The sequence below is a fragment of the Podarcis raffonei genome, chromosome 5 (assembly GCF_027172205.1).
Source record: "Podarcis raffonei isolate rPodRaf1 chromosome 5, rPodRaf1.pri, whole genome shotgun sequence".
Lineage (NCBI taxonomy): Eukaryota > Metazoa > Chordata > Lepidosauria > Squamata > Lacertidae > Podarcis > Podarcis raffonei.
Window position 1 is genome coordinate 91,257,135 of NC_070606.1, and position 25,026 is coordinate 91,282,160.

Here is a 25,026-nt window from a genome sequence, read left to right on the forward strand (position 1 = left end):
TGTCTTGCCTTGGCAACAAACTTGCTTTGTCACCTTAGGGGAGCTACTGCTCTTTCAGTCTCAGCCCTTCCCATCTGCAAGGCAGTGGTGGTCACACTGACTTGATGTAAGATAATGTTGAAGTGCTTTGCATGTCCTCTAAAATACTGCATAAATGTTAGCTGGTGTGTGTTGATAATACATTAAGAACGTAGAACTCTGATTTATACCATGTCAGGCTATTTGTCCAGGTGGCCCAAGCTTGTTTATCATCTGACTAGAAAGATAACCGGAACCTTTTAAAGGGGAGGTACCAGGGCTTGGACCCAGGTTTTGCTGTGTGCAAGACATATGCTCTAACCACTGAGCCAAAGTCCGTGTTTCTAGTAGTTTTGAAATGATTTACCCTACCTTTCCATCCATGCGACCCCTGAAGGTAGCTAGCATTCAGTTACTACATTTAAATGGACCTGAAAATGAACAAAATCCCAATCAACAACATTCAAAAAGAGAAGCAGCAAACCCAGGCAGATGGTTAGTTACCACCCAGGCATTCTGACCTGACATCTAAAGGCAATGACTAATGGGCAGACTACTCTGCCCTATGGTGCCACTACTGAAAGGCCCTGCCCCAGGCCATAACTCTGCCAGCTGGTAGGATATGGAGCAGGGCTTCTGATGATCTAAACGTGTGTGTAGGTTCATGGGCAAGGAGGTGGCCCTCCTATGTCTCAGGTGGTCAGGCTGATCCTGTTCTCTTGAGGATTGCAGCCCTGTATATTGCAACTCACTCCCATTGCAACAGATAAGATATGCTTTTGAGTAAGAGTGCCTAAGACCACAATGTAAAATGTGAAGCTAGGATTCCCTGTAGTGCCGTTTTCCCTGAAATGGCGGAAACTAAACTGGGCTGGGCTTGCCATCTTCATGGTCCAACACAGCTTGATTCCCTGCATAACCACATTCTGTATTGTTGCTTTGTCCCCCAGTCGTCTTCACCACCTCTGTCAGCAGCTTGCCCAGAAGAATGAACAAATGTAGAAAGTCCATGAATAGATATTAACGTTGTCCATGCTAGATTCATTTCTCATGCTTCTGGTGAATTAGGTATTCCTGTCTGCCAAACTGTGGGTTTTAGTATGGAATTATCCAGACTTCCTATGTAGCTTTGAAGAATTTACCTAGTGGGAAAGTTCATTTCTTGTTTCTTCTGCACTGGAACCACTCACAGCATGCTAGTTATTTTTTCTTATACTGTCTTAAGCATGCTAGTTATTTTTTCTTATACTGTTTTATTAGCAGAGTGAAGTTGTGACTTGTTTCTTTCAATATATGTATCTGTGTTGCGAAGGGCAACAGAGGAAAAAATACCATTATAATGAGTTCTGCCTTTGTTCTCCAGGGTCTCTATGGGAGTGTGATTGTAGCAGGAGGGAACACCCTACTACAGAGCTTTACAGACAGACTAAATAGAGAACTGTCTCAGAAAACACCTCCGGTGAGTGGCTACGAAACAGCAAACATTTTCCTTGTACTTCTTAAATGTGTGCAGGTATTTGGCAATTGGAACAGTGCTCCTGCCAAACACGAGACGGGTGAACTGCAACCAGTTGAAAGAGAAAGAATGCTTCTAGGCATATACAAGCCTGTAGCTTGGGCATTCCTCAGATAGCCCTGGGCCAATTTAAAATAACAATAAATACTTTATTCTCTTTTGATTTCAGAGCATGCGACTGAAGTTGATAGCGAACAATACAACAGTAGAGCGAAGGTTTAGTTCCTGGATTGGTGGATCCATTTTGGCTTCTTTGGTTAGTAGATCGATAAGGCTTGATTGGTGGGGAAGCAGCGCTGCTCAAAAAGGTTACCCAAGAAGATTTGGGTGAGACTTAACACCAGTGGGGAGAGATTGCTAATGGGGAGAAATCTGATGGACCAAGTGTGTGTGTGTGTGTGTGTGTGTGTGTGTGTGTGTGTGTGTGGTAAAGCAATTTCCCCATTGGAAACTACTATAGGCACGATTATTATTTCAAAACGCCGCCTCGAGGAACGAGATCAGACCTGAACTGCCTTGTTTCTCCTTGCTTGTTGTTTTTAGAACAGTGACAACCAATGTGGTTCCCTGTGGATATTGTGGGACTCCAGCTGGCCAGTTGGACACCTAGGAGTACCACAAGCCCAACATGAGAACAATACAGTGGTACCTCGCAAGACGAATGCCTCGCAAGACGGAAAATTCGCAAGACGAAAGGGTTTTTTTTGAGCTGCTTCGCAAGACGATTTTCCCTATGGGCTTGCTTCACAAGACAGAAACGTCTTGCAAGTTTGTTTCCTTTTTCTTAACACCGTTAATACAGTTGCAACTTGACTTCGAGGAGCAACTCATAGCACGCGGTGTGGTAGCCTTTTTTGAGGTTTTTGAAGACCTTGGTGATTTTTGAAGCTTTTCCAAAACTTTTCCAACACCGTGCTTCGCAAGACGAAAAAAATTGCAAGACGATAAAACTCGCGGAACGAATTAATTTCGTCTTGCGAGGCACCACTGTAGCTCTTTTCAGCTTCCTGTCATTATGGTTTCCGTTTCATTCTCTGCACTATCCTTTCGAAGAAAACGCTACCATCTTTGGTTTTGTCTCTTGCAGGGGACCTTCCAGCAGATGTGGATCTCCAAGCAAGAATACGAAGAAGGAGGGAAGCAATGTGTAGAAAGAAAATGCCCATAAAAACCTGGTTTTTTTATTATTAAAAAAGACAGCTGCCTTCCCCAGCGCTTCTAATATTGGATAGCTTTAGCATACTCAGGAATCCAAAGTTTTGTGTCTCTTTTGTAGGAAATGTATACTTTTTTGTGCATTCTGCAATCTCCCATTTTTAACAAACCATAGGTATTTTAAAAGGCCAACATTATTCTGTCACAGCAGATGGATGCCTGCATCCTTGTAAATGCAATAACTCTTATACAAACTCTTTTTATAATTTTTGTATAGATATATATTTTCTGCAAAATTCCCGTCCCCCCACTGGAAACAAAGCTATAAACTGTGGATGTAATCTCCTGCCTTTCTGAGAAATGTGTCTACTTTCAGACTAGTCTTCCTTGTTACGTTGGCCTTAATAAATTCCTCTAGTTTGTCTTAGAGTCCCTTTGTGTTTGTTTCAGAGAAATTCTGTTTTACATTCACACAACTCATTAAATGAGGGGAGAATGGATGGTACTCAAGTTCTTGGTCGAACTAGTCCCTGCTTTTAATACTACTGTTTGCTAGATCTGCAGTAGTATTGTTCTATTTGTGTGAGTTGGAGGGATGGTCCTTGATACATGAATCATTTAACTTTTTGCTTCCCTGGTGCCCATGCTACTTGCATCATAAACTGGGGTTAATATTAACAGACCTGAACCAAATCCAGCCCAGCTGCATAAATCGTGCATATTTATGCAACTTTTGATCATCTCATGGGCCAGAGAGCTCTGCATGACCCCCGAAACCTTCCTGTCTTTTAAGTATAATTGCTAAGTAAACTCAACATGAGGACTAGAAACTGGTTTTTACAAAAGCCAATCTGGATTTTAATTAGAGCACACCTGTTTCTTTGTGACTGCAACTACAAACTATGTGCCATGACATAGAAAACAGTTAATTAAATGGTTGTTGACAAACAAGTCTATGAAAGGACAAATATTTTACAAGAAGGATGAAACAACTTTATTTTGGTAGGAGCGGAAATGAGCTTGTTTTACATCACATGGTATGTTTTGCCTTACTCTTTGTCCATTTACAAGCAGTTCAGGAGGAATGTTTGTGCCACAATTCCATCAAACACTGCCAACTTCACGTTGACTTTCAGACTGAGCACCAAGATGAGGGAATTGTTTCTTTAGACGCTTCTCTTTCTGCTTCTGCATATTCCTCTTCCTTGATTCATTGCGCAAATATTGTTCAAGTCTGAGTCTGCAGGAGAAAACCAACCAGTGTAAGTAAGCGTATAAGTTGTTTGTTTTATTTACAATTATATACAACAATGTATATACAACAATGTTTTTAGCAGGTGCCCAAGAGAGCACAGGTGTCTGCTTGAGCTCAACAGGTAGGGAGTTCCAAAGTACAGCCGCTGCCACACTAAACACGTTCTTACAAACACTGACACCTGCAGTGGTGCCAATTCTGCCGATTGAAGTGGTCGAGCAGGCACATGTAGCGCAAGGCGATCTCGTAGCTCTCCCAGACAATCAGCAAAGCAGGACAAATGGTAAGAGAACATATAAAAGGGTCTGGTTTTAAAGGCTGCTGGTCTTACCTGTTAAAACGATTGACATTTGGCAAATAGTAGAACCGCTTTCTGTTATGCTTTGCATTTAGGTACCAAGGGATTGGCCATTCCCTAAAAGTGTACCTGCCAATGACAGACGAGGGGAATGTGTGAGATGAGATTCTTTTGAAAAGCTCATAATTATGTCTAGCCGCCTCTTCCCACCCCAAAATCTCAGGATACATTACACAACATTTTAGAGCCTATTTTGAGCTAAACCACATCAAAGCACACACACAAGCATCAGTCCCTAGTTCACCATCGGTAGCTGATCTGCCCTGACCAGTTCTTATCTTAGCAAATTATTTGGTGGTTTCAGATGATAAATGCAGGATGGTAGGTTAATAATTTTAGGGCAGTAGCAGCACTCCCCCCTCCTTACCACCACTTTCACTAAGGAAAGGCAAAGTGATAACCAGTCTTCCCAAGCCTCCACTGCCTTTTAGAAACTGAACTGGCTGTACGTGAAAGGCAGCCCTCACCTGATGGAAGACTCCACCCCATACATTCAAAGTTCCCTCCCGCTCTGAATAGCTTACAGAGAAAACGTGCTAGAAAGCTAAGAACGTCAAATGGTAGAAGAGACTTTTTTTTTGTTTGCTCTTAACTTAAACGGGGAGTTCTTTCCACAATATGTTTTGCTTGAATATATGAAACTGCCTTGCACTGCATCACATCATTGGTCCATCCAGCTCAGTCCTCATACCCTCATATTTCTAAAGTAGGTGTGGATTCTTACGTGGTCAAAGAGGCAGCAACTACACACAAGGCAGCAGCATGAGCAGGGCTGGCCCTACCATTAGGCAGAGTCGGGCAATTACTGGGTATCCTATGAAGTCTGCCCTTAAAAGCTAGCCTGCTGCCCTCAGGTGTGATGAAGGATGCTGTCCCAGTGTGGAGGTAAGATTCAACTGCCAATCCAGTTGGCATCTGCTCATGGGATGTGGGGCACCATCTCTTTTGTCCTTGGCCTCAGGCAGAAAAATGTCTTGAGTTGCTCCCAGTACCAGGCTTATAGAAGTACAAAAAAAAACTTTAGGGGGAAAAGGAAAACTAAAGGGAAGGAAACAAGCCTCCCCTCCCCAACCCAAAACCCAGTGAGGATTAAGCATGCTCACTGGCCACTGAATGCTAATTGGATGCTAGGAAAAAATATTTTAAAATCTGCTGGCAGAGGGATTAGAAAAAAAATGTCGGGTGACTGAAACTGAAAAGGAGCATTCCACATTGTTTAGCGTTTCCTTGCATGTCCCTGAGTTCCCTGAGGTCTCGGGCAGAAGTCTTTCCTAACTCTGCTAGCTCAAAAGCTGGAGAGGCCAAGGATTGAAGGTGGAGTGTTGTACAAAGTGCCTGCTCTACACGGAGCCACGCTTGGTATTTGCTCTCCCCGCTACACAAATGCTGCTCGATAAACATCAATGATTCCTTGTTGTACCAAAATACGCGGCCCAAGAAGTCATGTCTCCATTCGCCTGGTCTCTCTTTCTCCTGGCCAGTCTGTAAGAGCCGCAAAGCGTCTTCCCTTTCCTGGATGACAAGGTCCATTCTATCCATGGAATCTTTCACCTGAAGACCACAAAGAGAGAGTTTCAGCTCCAAAGCCACCAATCCACGCGAAAGAGCCTGAGCCCAGGGGAACTCCAGGCACTAGCTTTTTCCAAGCTGGTGCTCTCCTGATATTTTGGCCTGCATCTCCCATCAACCCCAGTCAGCACAGCTGTCATGGCTGATGGGAGTCGTAGTCCAAAACATGGAAGGCATTCTGTTGTAGAATGTGCATGGGCTTAGCAGTCTTATAACAGCTTTTGATTGTCCCTACAAACTAAACCACACTTTGCTGGGAAATCTGCTTGTGAAAGGCCCATTGGAACGAGAACTATGAAATATATAGAAAACCCTTTCCTTGGAGTCTGCGCTAGAACTTGCCAATGGATTGCGCTTTAACAACCTGAACCATAACTACACTGTCGCTGGGCAGCACTGCTGTTGGGTGGAACTTCTTCACCAGAAACTACAACCAGGCTTTCTGAGACTCGTATCCCTTACTTACAGACTTATTTCATTTTACTATGTGCGCTGGCACCAGAAAATAATTCAACTGGAAACTGCTTCAGAATCCTGCACCCCCTCCCTCACTGCCAGGGCTCACACAGCCAGGGTTGGTGGCAAAATACAAGGAGGGTGAGGGCAAATCAAGAGTTTAAGGAGCCTAATAGAATTAGGGAAAGTTTAAAGATGTGCTTCATCTTATCTGACTCCTACATAAATGTAGGTAAAAGCTGTAAACAGTCTTTGGAAGAACTGCAAATGCTGCCTCCTTTACAAAGAACATAGGGTTGCCCATAGGGACGCGGGTGGCGCTGTGGGTAAAAGCCTCAGCGCCTAGGGCTTACCGATCGAAAGGTCGGCGGTTCAATTCCCCGCGGCGGGGTGCGCTCCCGCTGCTTGGTCCCAGCACCTGCCAACCTAGCAGTTCGAAAGCACCCCCGGGTGCAAGTAGATAAATAGGGACCGCTTACTGGCGGGAAGGTAAACGGCGTTTCCGTGTGCTGCGCTGGCTCGCCAGATGCAGCTTTGTCACGCTGGCCACATGACCCGGAAGTGTCTCCAGACAGCGCTGGCCCCCGGCCTCTTGAGTGAGATGGGCGCACAACCCCAGAGTCTGTCAAGACTGGCCCGTACGGGCAGGGGTACCTTTACCTTTACCTTTAGGGTTGCCCATGTCCAGGTTAAAAACAGAGATATGAAAGTTAGGAGCTAAATGGCACCTTAAACCTAGGTTATGGGTGCAGCAACAGAATGTCTAGGAACACCTTTTTATATAACAAGGATACAAAGCTTAAAATGAATGAGCTGCAGCTAAAATATGATGCTCATTTTTCACGTGATCTAGTCCTTCCCCTGCCCAGCCCCCTAATATTCTTAAGAGGGTCTCTTCTCCAGTCTTCAGAGAGTAGCTGGAAGTGGGGAGGCAGAAAAGGGTCCTTCTTTCCTTCCACTTCGTAGTTTTAATCTGAAATCTTAGCCGCAGTACTGCACCCAGAGCTCAGAAACTGCTTGCGCTAATGAAATTCCCTGTCGCAAAATGTGCCTAGGACAACAGGAGTTTTGAACACTGGCAGTGACCTCAGCATCATGTTACCTTATCTAATCGCTCTGGGCTTGGCATTGGCAGCCTCTGCCGTTTTGCTTCTTGCTCCAACGTTAAAAGCATGTTTCGCTCTTTAAGCAGGACGTACCTAAGTCAAAGAACATGTTGGTAAGTACTAACAGATTGTTAACTGGGACTCGTTTGCCCTACACACAGGTCATGCTATCCATAGTTTAGTGTTATGTCAATAAGCAATGAGAAGCTTGGGCTGAAATTCTTCCTCCTCCCATGTAGCTGGAGGTGAAGTTTGAACATTTTTGCTTCTGCCTTTGATTAACTATTGCTTACCGTGTTGGCTGGACCCAGAACTGTGGTTAATCTTAACTGTGGTTTGCTTAAACTGTGATTTGAAATGGGAATGTTTGAAAATAACTATGGTTAACTGTAACCAGAGTTTGTTGGTTCTGGGTCATATGAGAAATTACGTTTAAACTAAAGTGGAAGCAAAAGCTCTCAAAATGCACCTTATGGCTGTCCACACGCAATTCAATAGAGCTTTCTGAAATGTGTGAAATTTTGTCCAGCCACCTCTGTCCACAGCTTCTTGGCTAAATTATAATGATATAGGGACACTGGCCGTCACAACTAGCAGAGGAAAAAGACAAGTTAAAATGAACTTTACTTCTAAGACAAACAGTGAAAACTTGGAATAATTATAGGATGAAATCAGGCCCAGAAGTTTCCCTTCTCAGCATTCATCTTAAAGTCACTCAATGTTTTTAACGAGAAATCAGCCATCAAAGTTTGTAAATTGGGGGAAGGGTGTACACAAATTTAGGGATTTAACAGATGAAAGTTTGCTAACATGGAATGAGATAGCTAAAAAAACAGGAGGCTAGGTACTCCATGCTTTCAGAATTTTCAATTAAGGAATCTTTTGTCAAATATACAGTAAGGAAGATGACAACATGAGAAATCACAATGGCAGCTAATAAATCAAAAGGCCTCTTGGCAAAAACCTGATTGACCTAAGTAAAAAGGAGTCTGTCTTCAGGATAAGGTGAGAAAAAGAAGTGGGATTTACTATGCTAGAACTGAGATGATTTAAGATTTGGCATACAGTAAAAATCTGCACTAAGTTTATCAATAAGGGAAATGCAGTACAAGCTTTTATTACACCAATATTTAACTCCTGCCAGGTTGAACAGAATGTTTATGGAAACAAATGTTAAGTGTTGAAGTGTCTGGCTGTAAATGCACAACTATATTACACATGTGGTGGGAATGTCAGCAAGCTTATGAATTTTGGAAGCAATCTGAGTCAAATAATATTAACGGGTTAACACTGAGATTTTCCTCAGTGTTGATTTTAAATGGATTGAGGAGGATATTCCTGGATTCTGAAATCATGACCAAGCAGTTCTTGAAATATTGTGCATAAGGATGAAACAAGTACAGAAACTTTAAAGAAACACAAGCCATTAGATACACTGAAATATACTCACCAAAGTTTGTGCAAATCCTCACTGCTCTTGCCTCGGAGCTGTTCTACAGTCCAAGAATCCCCTGTGGAATCCACAAAGTGCATCAGTGTTTTGGCAGGGGGACAATGACTGCTCAAATCTATATGGGGAACTGTTCTAAGGACGCAACCAGACTGAAATCTGCTTTGCACTCATGAAAGCTTCACCAAAAAATGAAAGTTAGAAAAGGTGATACAAAAGATTCCTCAACATTATCATGTATAATTATTATCATGTATAATCAAATATTTTTAAATGAACAGAATTAAATATAAATAATGCTAACATATTATTGGACATAATGATATCTTCAGGTGGCATATTCTGAATGAGAGTGTACACCTGAACAGTGATTTTACAGACACATGAAGATATACGCCAGCACAGAATGTGCTGCTACTGAACTTTCACAATTCCACCTAGCTTACATATCCACAAAGTGGGTGGCCTGAAGGGGAGTCAAAACAAACAGATTCTGAGTATCTTACCAGATTTGACTTCTGTCTTTCCCCAGTTTTTGGGGTCATCAAAAAATTCCTCCAGCCCATTCCGAGGCAAGGAGGTATGAAGCAACATACAGGGAGAGACTGTTTCTACTTTTGTGGCATTCTTGTGCAGGTTGTTAAGGATGAATCTGAAGGACAATAAAATAGGATTATTTTTTTTAAAAAACACAAAATTATATAGGCACACACACAAAAGCCTATCAGGGATGCTTTAGCAGTGAATATTCTGCATCAGCAGGTGACTGACTGGATGACTTTTAAAGGACCTTCCTATTCTACAATTTCATATAATCAAATTTACCTAGTTTAAAGCAAATGTTCAAAGTGTTGCAGTGGTTTTTGAAAACTGAATATCTGAACTAAAATCACTTTTTGAGGAAACCTAGATATTTCTTTAGATACTCAAGACACTTGAGATGTGGACACTGTATGGTGGGTGGCCCCTCTAGAAAGCTAGTCTACAGCTATACTATGGAAGCCCATTGTTTTTTTTCCAGAGAAGGCTGCAACTTATTATGTACAAATCAAATCAAACTCCCTGAACACAGCTGAACTTTGATAACATAACATCATAGAACTGTGGAGTTGGAAGGGACCCCAAGCCCCTGCAATGATGTTTAGTCGGAATCTGCTTTCTTGCAACGTAGAAGCCATTGGTATGGGTCTACCCTCCAGAGCAGGAGAAAACAAGCCAGTTCCATCCTTCCATGGGGACAGAACCTTGAGATATTTGAAGATGGCAACTCAACGCCAGGAAGAACTTTCTGACAGTAAGAGCTGTTGGACGGTTGGAACGGTCTCTATTGGAAGGTGGCGGACTGTCCTCCCTTGGAGGTATTTAAAGCAGAGGTTGCCTGGCTGTTAGCCGCGGATGCTTGAGCTGAGATTCCTGCATTACAGGGGGATGGACTAGATGACGCTTGGGGTCCCTTCCAACTCTGCAATCCTATGATTCATCTACCTCACTGAACGTGGCACACTGGTGAGCCTACTAGTTTCCCTATTGCCACCCTGTGAGATCAGAATGGTCAGTGCTTGGATTGCCAAGTTGGAGAAAGGGGGAGTTAAAAATACAAAAACAGTTAACCAACGTCCTCCCCCACGGATTCCTTAATTGGCGATAATAATAATAATATTTTATTTATATCCCGCCCTCCCCAGCCGAAGCCGGGCTCAGAGCAGCTAACAACAGTAAAATAATACAGCATTCTAAAATCAATTCATTATAAAATCAGTTCAAATCAAATTGATGGCAACCATTGGGCTAGAGTTCTGTGAGGATTGCCAAAGGAGGGGGTCAGGCTGTGCCTTGGCCAGAGGCCTGGTGGAACAGCTCCGTCTTGCAGGCCCTGCGGAAAGATGTCAAGTCCCGCAGGGCCCTAGTCTCTTGTGACAGAGCATTCCACCAGATCGGAGCCACAGCTGAAAAAGCCCTGGCTCTGGTTGAGGCCAGCCTAACCTCCCTGTGGCCCGGGACCTCCAAGATGTTTTTATTTGAAGACCATAAGGTCCTCCATGGGACATACCAGGAGAGGCGGTCCCGTAGGTACGAGGGTCCTAGTCCGTATAGGGCTTTAAAGGTTAAAACCAGCACCTTAAACCTGATCCTGTACTCCACCGGGAGCCAGTGCAGCTGGTATAGCACTGGGCAAATGTGATCCTGCAGAGAGGACCCCGTAAGCAGTCTCGCCGCGGCATTCTGCACCTGCTGGAGTTTCTGGGTCAGTCTCAAGGGCAGCCCCATGTAGAGCGAGTTACAATAATCCAGTCTGGAGGTGACCGTTGTGTGGATCACAGTGGCTAGGTCAGGGCGAGAGAGGTAAGGAGCCAACTGCTTAGCTTGGGGGAGATGAAAAAATGCCGCCTTTGTTATAGCTGCAATCTGCGCCTCCATGGAAAGGAAGGTGGTGAAGATTACACCCAAACTCTTAACGGACGGTGCTGGCACTAATTGCGCCACCGCAAGAGATGGGAGTTGCCCCCCCAATCCCATATTGTCCCGACCCAGCCAAAGGACCTCTGTCTTCGAAGGATTTAACTTCAACCGGCTCCCACATAATCATCCAGCCACAGCTTCCAAGCATCTGATCAGTGTGTCTGGGGCCGAGTCAGGATGGCCATCCATCAACAGATAGTAATTATAACACAATAATAATTTTATTAATTGTACCCCGCTCATGTGACTGGGTTTCCTCAGCCACTCTGGGCAGCTTCCAACAGAAAGCCCTAAACGGCCTCGGTCCTGTATAGCTGAAGGAGCGTCTCCACCCCCATCGTTCAGCCTGGACACTGAGATCCAGCGCCAAGGGCCTCCTGGCGGTTCTCTCATTGCGAGAAGCCAAGTTCCAGGGAACCAGACAGAGGGCCTTCTCAGTAGTGGCGCCTGCCCTGTGGAACGCCCTCTCTTCAGATGCGAAGGAAATAAGCGGCTATCTTCTCTTTAAAAGACATCTGAAGGCAGCCCTGTTTAGGGAAGTTTTTAATATTTAACACTGTATTGTTTTTAACACTTGATTGGGAGCCGCCCAGAGTGGCTGGGGAAACTCAGCCAGATGGGCGGGGTATAAATAAAGTATTATTAATAATAATAATAATAATATCTATATAAAAAAACGTAATGAAACATTAAGCATTGAAAAAGTAGCTTGGGCGGGGTATAAATAATAAATTATTATTAATATTATTATATATAAAAAACGTAATGAAACATTAAGCATTGAAAAAGTAGCTTGGGCGGGGTATAAATAATAAATTATTATTAATATTATTATATATAAAAAACGTAATGAAACATTAAGCATTGAAAAAGTAGCTTGGGCGGGGTATAAATAATAAATTATTATTAATATTATTATATATAAAAAACGTAATGAAACATTAAGCATTGAAAAAGTAGCTTGGCTTGAACTCGGCACGGGGGAAATTCAAGGAATAAAAGGCACACGGTAAAGCGGAGGTCGCAGGGCGCCTCCCGCCCGGCGGCTGCCCACCTGGGAGGAGAGGACGCCGACGAGCCGCCCCATGTCGCTGCAGCCAACCTCAGGAGCTTCGGGAACGGCCGGCAAAGCGCCGCCACCGCCATGACATCTCCCGTTTCCCACAATGCTCATCGACCGCCGCCGGAAGGCGTCGGCCCAGGCCCATAGAGATTGCGAAGGAAGTACGTAGGGGCACGCAGGCCTAACTTCCGGTTTGGGTCGGAAGCCGCTCTTCCTTGGGGTTTCCTTTGGGTTCAGAGCAGGGTCTACCCTCCGCCGCGCTGAGCATTCCTAGAGCGGACCTCCTTCCCCTATTATCATTTAAGAGGGTGGAGGGGAAACGGTTCAGTTTGAGAAGGAAGCGCTATGTGTTTATACCTCTAAGTTTTCGTTTTCCCACAACGCTCCTTGCCTTCGAGCGCATATACAAGAAAAATCGAAGAGGCGACCGTGTGAGGTCGTCCTCCGCAGTAAAAACGTCTGTCTTTGGGCACCTTAAAAAGCGACACCACGACCAGCCTTTCGTGAACTATACGCAAGAAAATGAATCCAGCTCATCGTGTATTTTTAAATCCGTTTTGGCTGACGTGAAAATCGCATTGGATTGAGAAATTCAGGATTTTTACCGTTAACAGTCACTGAGCAGTGGCTGGACTCCGCCAAGAAACGCAACATAGAGAGCCTTTCCTGCTCTTGTTCAGATCTCATTTTTGAGGGGTTGCTTTGATTTAGCTTTTTAATCATTCACAAATGAACTCTTCAGATACAAACACTGCTCAAGGTCTCTATTATTATTATTATTATTATTATTATTATTATTATTAAACGGTGCAAGTCAGTAAAGTGTAACTCTGTGTAACAGAGCATCCAGCTGATGCTTAAAAGAGATTTGGGCTCTGACTTCTAATGTGCAATATGAATAGTGGATTGAGTTGCAGGGAATCATAATGATGATAATGATAATGATGATAAGAACAACAACATGTCGCTTTATCTTGCCCAAGGCAACCCAAAGCGACTTACAACCAAACAACCACTTGCATGAATCGCTCTTACGCTCTTATCCAGTACAGTCTTTACAATGTCTACTCGGAAGTAAGCCTATTTGAATTCAGTGGTGCTTACTGGAGAAATACAGCCTTTTTTTCCTTTAAAGGATTTTGCATGCAATAGGACCATAGGCGTTGCCAAGGGGGTGGGGGTGGGGCAGCTGCCCTCCCTTAGATCAAGTAAAACCATAGTAAAACATAACTAACTGACCAATCACGTCGGTTCTGCGCCCCCTAACACAAATCCTGACTATGCTCGTGAATAGGACCCGAATTAAAACAACAACAACTCTTTGCCGCTTATCTTTTGCCTGGGGGAGAAAGCCGGGAAGAGTCGCAACTGCACTTCCTACGAGCATCTAATAGAGAAATCCCGTCGGGTTCTGCGAGCGGCGCATTGAACTCGGAAACCGGCTCTACGTGGCAGTCTTCTATTAGTGAATCTACGCGCCGCCCTGGCGCCCGTTCTAAAGATGGCGGCGACGTGCCTTCAGCTCCCGCTCGCCGAACGCACGTAACCTTCCCTCGCGGTTACCTTGCCAGTCGCAGGCATGGCGGCCATGAGCCTCCTGCTCCGAGCGGCGGCTGCTTTCGCGGCCAGGAGGACCTTTCCCGGCCCGGGTCTCTGGGGTCGCTTCTCCCTGCCTGGGCGGGCCGCCGGCCGCTCTGTGCTCATCGGTATGGCTTCGCTAGGGGACGGGGGGATCTTTGGGGTGGGATGCGGGTTTCCCGTCTGCTTGACCTTGAGGATTTGGGACAATCGCTGAGTTTTACGGTGTGTGTGTGGGGGGGGGGGGCGTTGCCACCATATATGTGCAATAATAATAATTTTGCATATAATATCTAATTGTATTATATCTAATTGCCGTGACTCCACTGCCTGGGAAACCTATTGCGCAGGCAGAAGTTCAACTGGTGAAGCTTCCTCCCAACCTGCTTGGTTTGGGCCAGCCATACATATAATAATAATAATAATAATAATAATAATATTTATACCCCAACCAACTGGCTGGGTTTCCCCAGCCACTCTGGGTGGCTTCCAGCCGGATATTAAAAACAATACAGCATCAGACATTAAAAACTTCCCTAAAAAGGAACGCTTTCAGTTGTCTTTTAAAAGTAAAATAGTTGTTTATTGCCTTGACATCTGCTGGGAGGGCGTTCCGCAGGGGGCATCTGCCACTCAGTCACAGTCCTTCCCCCCCCAAGGGCTACTTTTCTTGGAGGAAGGGCCGTGCTTTCAAAGGCATGTCAATGAAAATAATTAGCAAAGCAATCCTGTCACAGCTGGGTCAGAGCTGGACAAGTCCCATTATTTATTTATTTATTTATTTATTTATTGAATTTATATACTGCCCCATACCCCGGGAGTCTCAGGGTGGTTCACAGAATAAACCAAGATATAAAACCACAAAGTACATAATAAAAATAAAAACAACTCCCCAATAGCCCCCCCCCAGCACATACACACCACAGCCTCGGTTTTTTGCTTTGCAAGAATAGCTGTGTGGGAATGTGCAGAAACAGAGGAGAACACAACCAAAGGTCTCTTTGTCGGCTTGACTGGGTCACAGAAACCACAGCTGGCTTTGTGCTAACACGTGGATTTGATTTTTGCAGCTCCGGTACGCCATGGCAGTGGAGGTGGGAAAAGAATGTTTGTCATCCAGGCGACGGATTTTTACGACAGGCGATTCCTGCTTTTGTTGGTGAGTCTACACTCTTTGGGGAGGGAGGAATTGTAGGAAACCAAAAGGTGTCGCACAGGATATTCTGTGATATTCTGTGTTCTAAATGCTACTGTATTCAGTCTTCCTAAGCCCAAGGTTTACCTTAGAGATGGCTTCTTAAGCTTTGTAAGCAGAGCAGAGATACCTGTGGACCAGGGCCGGATTTAGGTTTGATGAGGCCCTAAGCTACTGAAGGTAATGGGGCCCTTTATATGTGATATTTTAGGGAGCAGACTAGCAGGCAGGGCCCATTACTTACATCATAGGAGCCTACACAACACAAAACACTTTTTGTAGGTTTTATTTTATTTGTTTTTTATCTTATATTTTGGAAATGTACATCCAGCTTTTTTTTCCTTTAAATTTTTTGGGGCCCCCCCAAGAGAATGGGGCCCTAAGCTATAGCTTGTTTAGCTTATACGTGAATCCGGCACTGCTGTGGACTATAAAAGTCGCCTTTCTGTTTTGCAAGAGGATATACGATATACAGGTGGGTTTTTTTTTTAGCTTATTGGTAACTATAGGATTAGAAAGGGGGCAGTATCAACTCCACTTTTCCTAGAGAGCCCTTGTACAGTGCAACCTGTTACCGTGGGATAAGGGTGGCTGCAACTTTGCAGCAGTTCTGGTGACTGTTGTTTGTTTCAAGGTTGGACGTGAGCCCAGCTACAATGCTGGGATTATTGTATCATTGGCAGAACTATTGGGTTGGGGTCATCATGTTTAGGTTGGGATCCATGTATGCACCAAAGAATTGCTCATTTGTTTTCATGGCAGCACTTCCTGTTGCCCAAGAGATAAGTCTCCGTTCAGTGGCTTGCCTCTTCAGCAGCTGGTATCCATATCAATGAAGAGAAGTAGTTTTATTTTAAAACATTGCTCCAGCAAAAACAATAAATGAAATTCAGGATTCTTATCTCTCTTTGTGTGCTTTTTACTTCTTTGGATCATTTCCAGACAATAAGATATTTCAGAGTGAACTGTGTACATTCATTTAGAGGTCTTTTCACATGTGTAACTTAAAACTCCAAGTGGTATCTGAATATTCAAGAGTTTTAAGTTCTGAATAAACGACCATTTCTTCTTCTTCTTCTGTTGTTGTTGTTGTTATTATTATTTATTATTTCTAAACCACTCTTAATCCAAAGATCACACAGTGGTTTTACATTTTACAAGATAAAAACACCAAAATATATAATTTAGTAAGAAACAAAAACAATACCCCCCCGAGTTTAAAAGCCCATAGATTGTTTAATTAGATAGAAGAGGGATGTTATTGTCTGAAATATTAGGCTAGAAAATATATCCTAATAGTCCAGATTGTAGTGTTTGTATTGGGAGACGTTCAGTGTTAGAAGTGTTCAGAAGCAGAAGGCTCTTTAATACATATTTTGTGGTGATGTAAACACACAAAGAAATACTGAGAGATGGTATACGAGGAACTTAAGCAAATGTTTGAATTCACGTTTCCAAAAAATCCAGAAGCCTTCCTTTTAGCAATAACAGGAGAGGATACCAAAGGAAGTCAAAAATCTATTTTGGTATGCAACAGTGGCCACAAGAATAGTCTATGCAAGGAGCTGGAAAGAAAAAAAATTACTCCAACAAAGGATCAAAGTTTGCATAAATTAATAGAATTTGTAGAATTACCAAGCATGACGGCAAAATAAGAAATTGAGATGAAAAGAAGATAAGAAGCGTGTGGGAATGTTTTGGAGAATATTTATAAAGCGATGGCATTTAGCTTAATCTACAAGTAGGGGACGCAGGTGGCGCTGTGGGTTAAACCACAGAGCCTAGGACTTGCTGATCAGAAGGTTGGCGGTTCGAATCCCTGCGACGGGGTGAGCTCCCGTTGCTCCGTCCCAGCTCCTGCCAACCTAGCAGTTCGAAAGCACGTCAAAGTGCAAGTAGATAAATAGGTACCACTCCGTCGGGAAGGTAAACGGCGTTTCCATGCGCTGCTCTGGTTCGCCAGAAGCGGTTTAGTCATGCTGGCCACATGACCCGGAAGCTGTAACGCCGGCTCCCTCGGCCAATAAAGCGAGATGAGCGCCGCAACCCCAGAGTCGGTCACGACTGGACCTAATGGTCAGGGGTCCCTTTACCTTTACCTTACAAGTAGGGATGAGTATGTGATCAGGAGTAGACAAGATGAATGAATTGAAGGGATGAAATAGGGTGGAGACATAACAGTGAGGCAGCGAAACAAAGAGTTTGAACAAGGAATGACAATGAAGGATAGGTTGGGAAGTCTGTGTAGGAACACGGCAAGATGACAAATGTATGTGAAAAAACAACAACTGAAAAATGCATAAATAAAAATTACATATTGAGAGGTTCTAAAATTACTGGGGCTTGATGAAGATGTGAGGGTACTGTCTATTTTTGCCACGTAATGATCTTGCTGCTTCTTGTTTCCTTTCACTTTCTAAACAGAGGTTCTACATTTTGCTCACCGGAATCCCAGTTGCTCTAATTATAACATTTGTCAATGTCTTTATCGGTGAGTATTTCTGCAGGTTTTATCCTATTTTGAAGGGCTGACATAAGAAACTGTGAAGAAAAGCGAGCAGTTGCATCTCTCCTAAAGAGCTGCTCTTTTTCAATGACGATAAATCTGGTTTGGGTTAGTAAAAGAACTGCGAGGTAAATTTTCAAAATCCCCTGGAAGGAATGGTCTCAAGGAGTCCTCCTTTCTTCTGGCCTCAGTGGATGGTGCGAACCATTATCTTAGTTTGCTTAAAACAAAAAAACCTGTAGGTGTTAAAACTTTTTTAATAACTACCACTTAACCAGAAAAATGCATCTCTTGGCCAGTTTGTTTTCATGCCATATCTGCTACCTGTAAAACTGAAAATTTTTAATGTTGGTTATTTGTTGTGTGGAGTACAAAGCATGAATTGTGTTTGTAGGGACAGGAATTCCCCACCCTCATTTGCATGCTTCTCCGCAGTTTTGTGTGTGCGCTTGCTTGAATGTACGTCTCCTTGAACTTGGTGGGACTTACTTCTGAGCAAGCATGCTAAGGCCCGGACAGCAAACTTTGTTTTTTTTTAAAAAGAATATTTATTAAATTTTCCAATTTTTTAAACAAACAAACAAAAACAAAACAAACAGAAACATTAAACAAAAGCATAACATTCATAAACCGTACTTTTAAATAACAAATTCCTCAGACCTCCTCATACTTCTCCTTCTTGTATCCCAATTAGTGTTATTTGTTCAGCAAATCCTTCATTTAAAGCATTACAGCTTATAACATTACCTCATTTTTCAAACCCCCTTTTCCCCCTCATCTATGTTCTTATATATCATTACAGCTAGAAACCTCTCAATTTTAATCCAGCACCATCTAACTTTCTTTAATTTTACAATATTTCTGTAAATAGTCCTTGAATTTTTTCCAATCTTCTTCAGCCGACTCTTCTCCCTGGTCACGGATTCTGCTCGTCAATTCTGCCAGTCCCATACAGTCAATCAGTTTCATCTGCCATTCTTCCAGAGTGGGTAGATCTTGCGTCTTCCAATACATTGCAATGAGTATTCTTGCTGCTGTTGTAGCATACATAAAAAAAGTTCTATCCTTCTTTGGCACCACTTGGCCGGATATGCCCAAGAGAAAGGCCTCTGGTTTCTTCAGGAAGGTATATTTAAATACCTTTTTCAATTCATTATATATCATTTCCCAGAAAGCCTTAATCCTAGGGCACGTCCACCAAAGGTGAAAGAATGTACCTTCAGTTTCCTTACATTTCCAACATTTATTGTCGGGCAAATGATAGATTTTTGCAAGCTTGACTGGGGTCATGTACCACCTGTATATCATTTTCATAATATTCTCTCTTAAGGCATTACATGCCGTAAATTTAATCCCGGTGGTCCACAACTGTTCCCAATCAGCAAACATAATATTATGTCCAACGTCTTGTGCCCATTTAATCATTACAGATTTAACCGTCTCATCCTGAGTATTCCATTTCAGCAGCAAGTTATACATTTTTGACAAAGTCTTAGTTTTGGATTCTAGCAATTCTGTTTCCAATTTAGATTTTTCCACCTGGAAACCAACTTTCTTGTCCAAATTATAAACCTCCATTATTTGATGATAATGAAGCCAATCTCGCACTTTATCTTTCAGTTTCTCAAAACTCTGCAATTTCAATCTGTCCCGTTCTAGTTCCAAAATTTCCCAATATTTTGGCCATTTGGCCTCCATGTTAAGTTTTCTCTGAGCCTTAGCCTCCATTGGTGACAACCACCTTGGAGTTTTATTTTCCAAAAGATCTTTATATCTAGTCCAAACATTAAACAGTGCTCTCCTGACAATATGATTTTTTAAAGCTTTGTGTGCTTTCACCTTGTCGTACCACAAGTATGCATGCCACCCAAAAACGTTGTTAAAACCTTCAAGATCCAAAATGTCTGTGTTTTCAAGAAGCAGCCAGTCTTTCAACCAGCAGAATGCTGCTGATTCATAATAAAGTTTCAAGTCTGGGAGCAAACTTTGAATTAGTCCTATTTTGAAGATAATACGTTGTGGCTGGCAACAGTATTCTTTCTTGACAGTGTTTTTGGAAGTCTATTGCATTTGAACTGAGCTTCTTCTTTCTCACCAGGTAAAGCTGAACTGGCTGAAATCCCTGAAGGTTATGTCCCAGAGCACTGGGAGTACTATCGCGTGAGTAATAATAATAATTTATTATTTATACCTCGCCCATCTGGCTGGGTTTCCCCAGCCACTCTAGGCGGCTTCCAACAAAGATGAAAAATACATTAAAACATCAGTCATTAAAAGCTTCCCTAAAGAGGGCTGCCTTCAGATGTCTTATAAAAGTCAGATAGTTGTTTATTTCCTTGACATCTGATGGGAGGGCGTTCCACAGGGTGGGTGCCACTACTGAGAAGGCCCTCTGCCTGGTTCCCTGTAACTTGGCTTCTTGTAGTGAGGGAACCACCAGAAGGCCCTCAGCACTGGATCTTAGTGTCCAGGCAGAACGATGTACAGAGCTGAGTGCTTATTGTAATCTTGGCTTGGGAAGGAGTTTTCTGGGCTGCATCCAGACTTGCCCGTCCGCAGACGAAAGGACTCCTTTTGTTCATGGAAGGGAGTTGGATCCATTGGAAGCTTCCACCAGAGGGAGGAGGATGGTAGCAATTTCTGCCAGTTTTCTTTTGCCCCTTAATCCCACCACCGATGCTGATCCAAACCTCCAGAGCAGATATTTGGAGGGTGGGAAATAGGGGGCTGTGAATTCTGGAAGCGTGAATTGCTGAGCAGCTCCTCTCCTTATCCCTCTAGCACAGGGTTGGTGGAACTGGATTGAGTCGGGCGAGATCCTGACATTCCCCAACCCCTGCAGGTCCCGTTAACAGCTGGATTCAAGTTCTAGCAACTAGAGATGTTAGGATTTGATCCAGGAACATCATGCATACTAGGTACATGGTCTTTCAGCGAATTCTTTCCTTTCTGATTCCTCCATCTGCCCATCTTGTCAGATTCCTGTATCTCGCTCCATTGCTTGCTCAGCCCCTTTCCTTCAGCAGCTGGTTCTCTGGGTTCCTGACCCCTTAGATTCCTACCTTTTAGGCTCTCCTGCCAATCAGCTCTCCACCCTCAGCCCGCCTCACAACAGCTCCTCTTTCCTTGGGGTGTGTACAAAATTTTAATCCCAGGCAGACTGGGAATTTTACTTCCATTTGCTTCTCACAGGACGTTTTGTTAATGACAGCTTTACCCCCCCCCCCCCGAGTAGCTTGAAGATTCCATGACATCACACCAGACAAGCCAATCCGTGTCTGAGGCTTCTCTGCTGTATATGCACGCAGGTGCTCATGATTCCTTAGTGATGCCTTGCTTTGCTTTTCTCCAGCATCCGATAACAAGGTGGATTGCTCGCAATATGCTCGACCCTCCTGAAAAGGACTATGAAAAGGGGTTGGCATACCTTTATGCTGAATCCGAGAAACTTGAATTAAGGTAGGGAAAATCAACAGGTAATTTGGTGGTTTCCCAAACTTAGGGACATTAGGAAGCTGACTTATTGTATACGGAGTCGGGCCTTTGGCACACCTTCTGCAGTATGGTCTGCACCAGGTGTGGGGAACCTGTGACCCTCCAGTTGTTACTGAACTCTGACTCCCATCAGCGCCAGTCAGAATGGCCAGTAGTCAGGGATGATGGGAGTCCTAGTCCAAGCACACTTGGGTGCCCATGGGTTTGCCAATAATAATAATAATAATAATAATAATAATAATAATAATAATAATAATTTATTATTTATACCCCGCCCATCTGGCTGGGCTTCCCCAGCTACTCTGGGCAGCTTCCCAAAAAATATTAAAATACTGTAATACATCAAACATTAAAAGCTTCTCTAAACAGGGCTGCCTTCAGATGTCTTCTAAAAGTCTGGTTGTTGTTGTTCTCTTTGACATCTGGTGGGAGGGCGTTCCACAGGGAGGGCGCCACTACCAAGAAGGCCCTCTGCCTGGTTCCCTGTAACTTGGCTTCTCGCAGTGAGGGAACCGCCAGAAGGCCCTCGGTGCTGGACCTCAGTGTCCGGGTAGAACGATGAGGGTGGAGATGCTCCTTCAGATATACTGGACTGAGGCTGTTTAGGACTTTAAAGGTCAGCACCAATGCTTTGAATTGTGCTCAGAAACGTACTGGGAGCCAATGTAGGTCTTTCAATGTAGGTGTTATATGGTCTCGGTGGCCGCTCCCAGTCACCAGTCTAGCTGCCGCGTTCTGGATTAGTTGTAGTTTCCGGGTCACCTTCAAAGGTAGCCCCACGTAGAGCGCATTGCAGTAGTCCAAGCGGGAGATAACCAGAGCATGCACCACTCTGGCGAGACAGTCCACAGGCAGATAGGGTCTCAGCCAACGTACCAGATGCAGCTGGTAAACAGCTGCCCTGGACACAGATTTAACCTGTGCCTCCATGGACAGCTGTGAGTCCAAAATGACTCCCAGGCTACACACCTGGTCCTTCAGGGGCACAGTTACCCCATTCAGGACCAGGGAATCCTCCACACCTGCCCGCCTCCTGTCCCCCAAAAACAGTACTTCTGTCTTGTCAGGATTCAACCTCAATCTGTTAGCCACCATCCATCCTCCAACCGCTTCCAGACACTCACACAGGACCTTCACCGCCTTCACTGGTTCTGATTTGAAAGAGAGGTAGAGCTGGGCCAAGCAGAGGCTCTTCAGGGTTTCAGACACTGAACGTTCCCAGCCGAACCTCGAGATGCCAGAGATCGACCCGGGGACCTTCAGGGCAGATGTGGTACCACTGAGCTACAGCTCTTTCTAAAGTTGTGTTGAGCTGTTGCTGAACTGTCATTTCAGGCATGAGCCAAAGTCAAGCAGGGGGTTGAAAGACAGACTTCTTGCAGTTACCGTATTTTTCGCCCTATAGGATGCACCGTCCCATAAGGCGCACCTAGTTTTTTTGGGGGGAAATAAAGGGGGAAAAATTATTTTTCCCCCAGGCGCGGGGCTGGGGCGGGGGAAGCTCGAGCTTCCCCCGACCCCAGCCCCCAAACAGGCAGCTCTCTGCAAGCCGCGGGAGTGTTCCCGCTGCTTGCGGAGAGGTCCGCGAAGCCTGGACGCGCTGAGCTCAGCGCGCGCAGGCTTCAGCATGCAGGAAACTCTCCGCAAGCAGCAGGAGCCCAGTGCTGGGCTCCCGCTGCTTGCGGAGAGGTGTGTGAAGCCTGGAGAGCGTGAGGGGTCGGTGCGCACTGACCCCTCTCGCTCTCCAGGCTTCAGCGAAAGCCTGCATTCGCCCCATAGGACGCACACACATTTCCCCTTCATTTTTGGAGGGGAAAAAGTGCGTCCTATAGGGCGAAAAATACGGTAATTGGAAATGTTTTTGCTACTCATCGTTCTGTGGTCCACTTTGTGTTTTGTTGCTGGAGATGCTGAGCCGTGATGTTTCTTTGATAATTTCGTTGGCCAACGTCTGCCAACACCCTTGGGGGGGAAATCCATCTAATCCAGTCCCCCTCCCCATGCTGTGAAATGACATCCAAGCAGAGCAAGGGAGGGACTTTTCCCTCCTGGGAGCCAGAGGCAAAAAGTGGTCATAAGGTAAAGGTAAAGGTACCCCTGCCCGTACGGGCCAGTCTTGACAGACTCTAGGGTTGTGCGCCCATCTAACTTAAGAGGCTGGGGGCCAGCGCTGTCCGGAGACACTTCCGGGTCACGTGGCCAGCGTGACAAAGCTGCATCTGGCGAGCCAGAGCCGCACACAGAAACGCCGTTTACCTTCCCGCCAGTAAGCGGTCCCTATTTATCTACTTGCACCCAGGGGTGCTTTCAAACTGCTAGGTTGGCAGGCGCTGGGACCGAGCAACGGGAGGACACCCCGCCGCGGGGATTCGAACCGCCGACCTTTCGATCGGCAAGCCCTAGGCACTGAGGCTTTTACCCACAGCGCCACCCGCGTCCCCTAAAAGTGGTCATGGTCAGAGGCAAAAGGGAATGAACAGTTGTGACTCTCTCCTTTGAGTTGCGGGCCTCAGCTGATCTCTGTGTAGTGAATAGCATTGCTTATGGGCCTGTCCCTGGTGAATAAACAATTGTCCCTCCTGTTGCTAGGACTGGTTCAGCTCCTGTTGCCAAATTCCTCCCCACAAACTTGCAGGCAAGCACACAGCCACACGGAGAAAGGCTAGCCTGAATGCGCAGGGAACCGGTGGCCATTTCCACAAGCCTAGAGGTGAAAGGTTTCCAGGAGCCATAATTGTGGCTACAAGTTTCAAGCTCCCCCAAATGTTCATTCTTGTGCATGGTAGTTTTTCTCCACCTGCTCCCTTGTATGGGTTCATGCGGAGGAATTTGGCACCGTGAGCTGGCCTTAATTGACCTAATTGACCAACTTAAGTATCCAGGCACATGGGTAATAAATAGCATATGGGTTGCAGCCTCCGCCTGCCAAATTCTACATCGAGGCAGATCCATCTGCTCTGCTGCTTTAAAATGTTGGCCTGACTGGTTGTATTTGGCTTGAACAATGGATAACGTTGGCAGGGCTCATCAGTCCCTTTTGAACACGGTTAAAATAGACTCGGTTTAGTGGGAACAAGCAAAATGCTACCGTAATCACAGGTGAAATATGAAATCACAGGTGCTTCCTGCTTCTGCCAGGAAACAGGCCATGATCCAGCTTGTTGTGTAGTCCGAACTTTGGCTCATGGTTTCCTTCCAAACAAACCACGAGTGGCAACAAAGGCTGGCTTTTGGCTTACTGCTCATGGTTTGTTTTGGGGAGGAAGCAAACCATAACCTTGTGTTCATATGACTTAAGAATCAATCAGTTTCTGTAAACCGCTTAGAGGTCTTTCTACAATCAAGCAATATAGACATTAGGTTTAATAATAATAATAATAATAATAATAATAATATTGTGGCTTGTTTCCTGGCATGGGGGCAGGAGAGGGTGAAAAATGTGTCCACGATTCCAGCAGTCTTCACTAGTCCATTGCGCATTCACATTAAACCACAGCTTATTCTAAGTATGGTATAACGTAACGTGCGAGCCAGCTCCTTTGTACAACTGTTTGATCGCCTTAATTTCCTGATTCTCCTTCCTCATCCCGCTATTTTCCTTTTATAGGAGGCAGGAGAAGACAGCACGCAAGCTAATGCAACAGCGGGGGGATGGACCGTGGCATTTCTATGAAACCACCCCTGCAAGTCTTATTGATTATTCTAACAAAGCAACACCTGACAACTAAGCTGGTTATCCACCTGTCTCAGAGGTGTGCACCCATAAAAGAGTAGCGGAATTATGTAATGTATATATATATATCTGACTTCGTAACTCAAATAAAAAAAAAAGGATTGTTTCAATTA

At 44.5% G+C, this 25,026-nt stretch overlaps 3 protein-coding genes across 3 annotated transcripts in view; 2 read left to right on the forward strand and 1 right to left on the reverse strand.

Annotated features, from left to right (window-relative positions):
- Positions 1-3,118, forward strand: part of ACTL6A (actin like 6A) — a 31,683-nt gene extending 28,565 nt beyond the window's left edge. Inside the window, exons 12-14 of the mRNA XM_053390622.1 lie at positions 1,382-1,477; positions 1,704-1,790; positions 2,622-3,118. Of these exons, the coding sequence (XP_053246597.1) occupies positions 1,382-1,477; positions 1,704-1,790; positions 2,622-2,702 (264 nt within the window). The 3' untranslated portion in view covers positions 2,703-3,118. The remainder of the gene's footprint in view (positions 1-1,381; positions 1,478-1,703; positions 1,791-2,621) is intronic.
- A 539-nt stretch (positions 3,119-3,657) lies between these two features.
- Positions 3,658-12,532, reverse strand: MRPL47 (mitochondrial ribosomal protein L47). Its single transcript, XM_053390635.1, has 7 exons — positions 12,398-12,532; positions 9,390-9,535; positions 8,884-8,944; positions 7,430-7,526; positions 5,723-5,853; positions 4,276-4,371; positions 3,658-3,929 (listed from the first exon to the last, which is right to left on the reverse strand). The coding sequence occupies exons 1-7, from the start codon at positions 12,487-12,489 to the stop codon at positions 3,794-3,796; spliced, it is 759 nt and encodes a 252-aa protein (XP_053246610.1). The 5' UTR covers positions 12,490-12,532; the 3' UTR covers positions 3,658-3,793.
- A 1,409-nt stretch (positions 12,533-13,941) lies between these two features.
- On the forward strand, positions 13,942-25,026 carry NDUFB5 (NADH:ubiquinone oxidoreductase subunit B5). Its single transcript, XM_053390636.1, has 6 exons — positions 13,942-14,112; positions 15,055-15,143; positions 17,604-17,670; positions 19,784-19,845; positions 21,038-21,144; positions 24,788-25,026. The coding sequence occupies exons 1-6, from the start codon at positions 13,986-13,988 to the stop codon at positions 24,906-24,908; spliced, it is 573 nt and encodes a 190-aa protein (XP_053246611.1). The 5' UTR covers positions 13,942-13,985; the 3' UTR covers positions 24,909-25,026.

Coding starts and splice junctions, on each gene's coding strand:
- NDUFB5 (XM_053390636.1), top strand. CDS start 13,986: ATGGCGGCCATGAGCCTCCTGCTCCGAGCGGCGGCTGCTTTCGCGGCC. Junction 17,671..19,783: donor ATTTGTCAATGTCTTTATCG/GTGAGTATTTCT, acceptor CTTTCTCACCAG/GTAAAGCTGAACTGGCTGAA. Junction 21,145..24,787: donor TCCGAGAAACTTGAATTAAG/GTAGGGAAAATC, acceptor TTCCTTTTATAG/GAGGCAGGAGAAGACAGCAC.
- MRPL47 (XM_053390635.1), bottom strand. CDS start 12,489: ATGGCGGTGGCGGCGCTTTGCCGGCCGTTCCCGAAGCTCCTGAGGTTG. Junction 9,536..12,397: donor TCGGCGTCCTCTCCTCCCAG/GTGGGCAGCCGC, acceptor ATTGTCCTTCAG/ATTCATCCTTAACAACCTGC. Junction 3,930..4,275: donor AATGTCAATCGTTTTAACAG/GTAAGACCAGCA, acceptor TTTCTCCTGCAG/ACTCAGACTTGAACAATATT.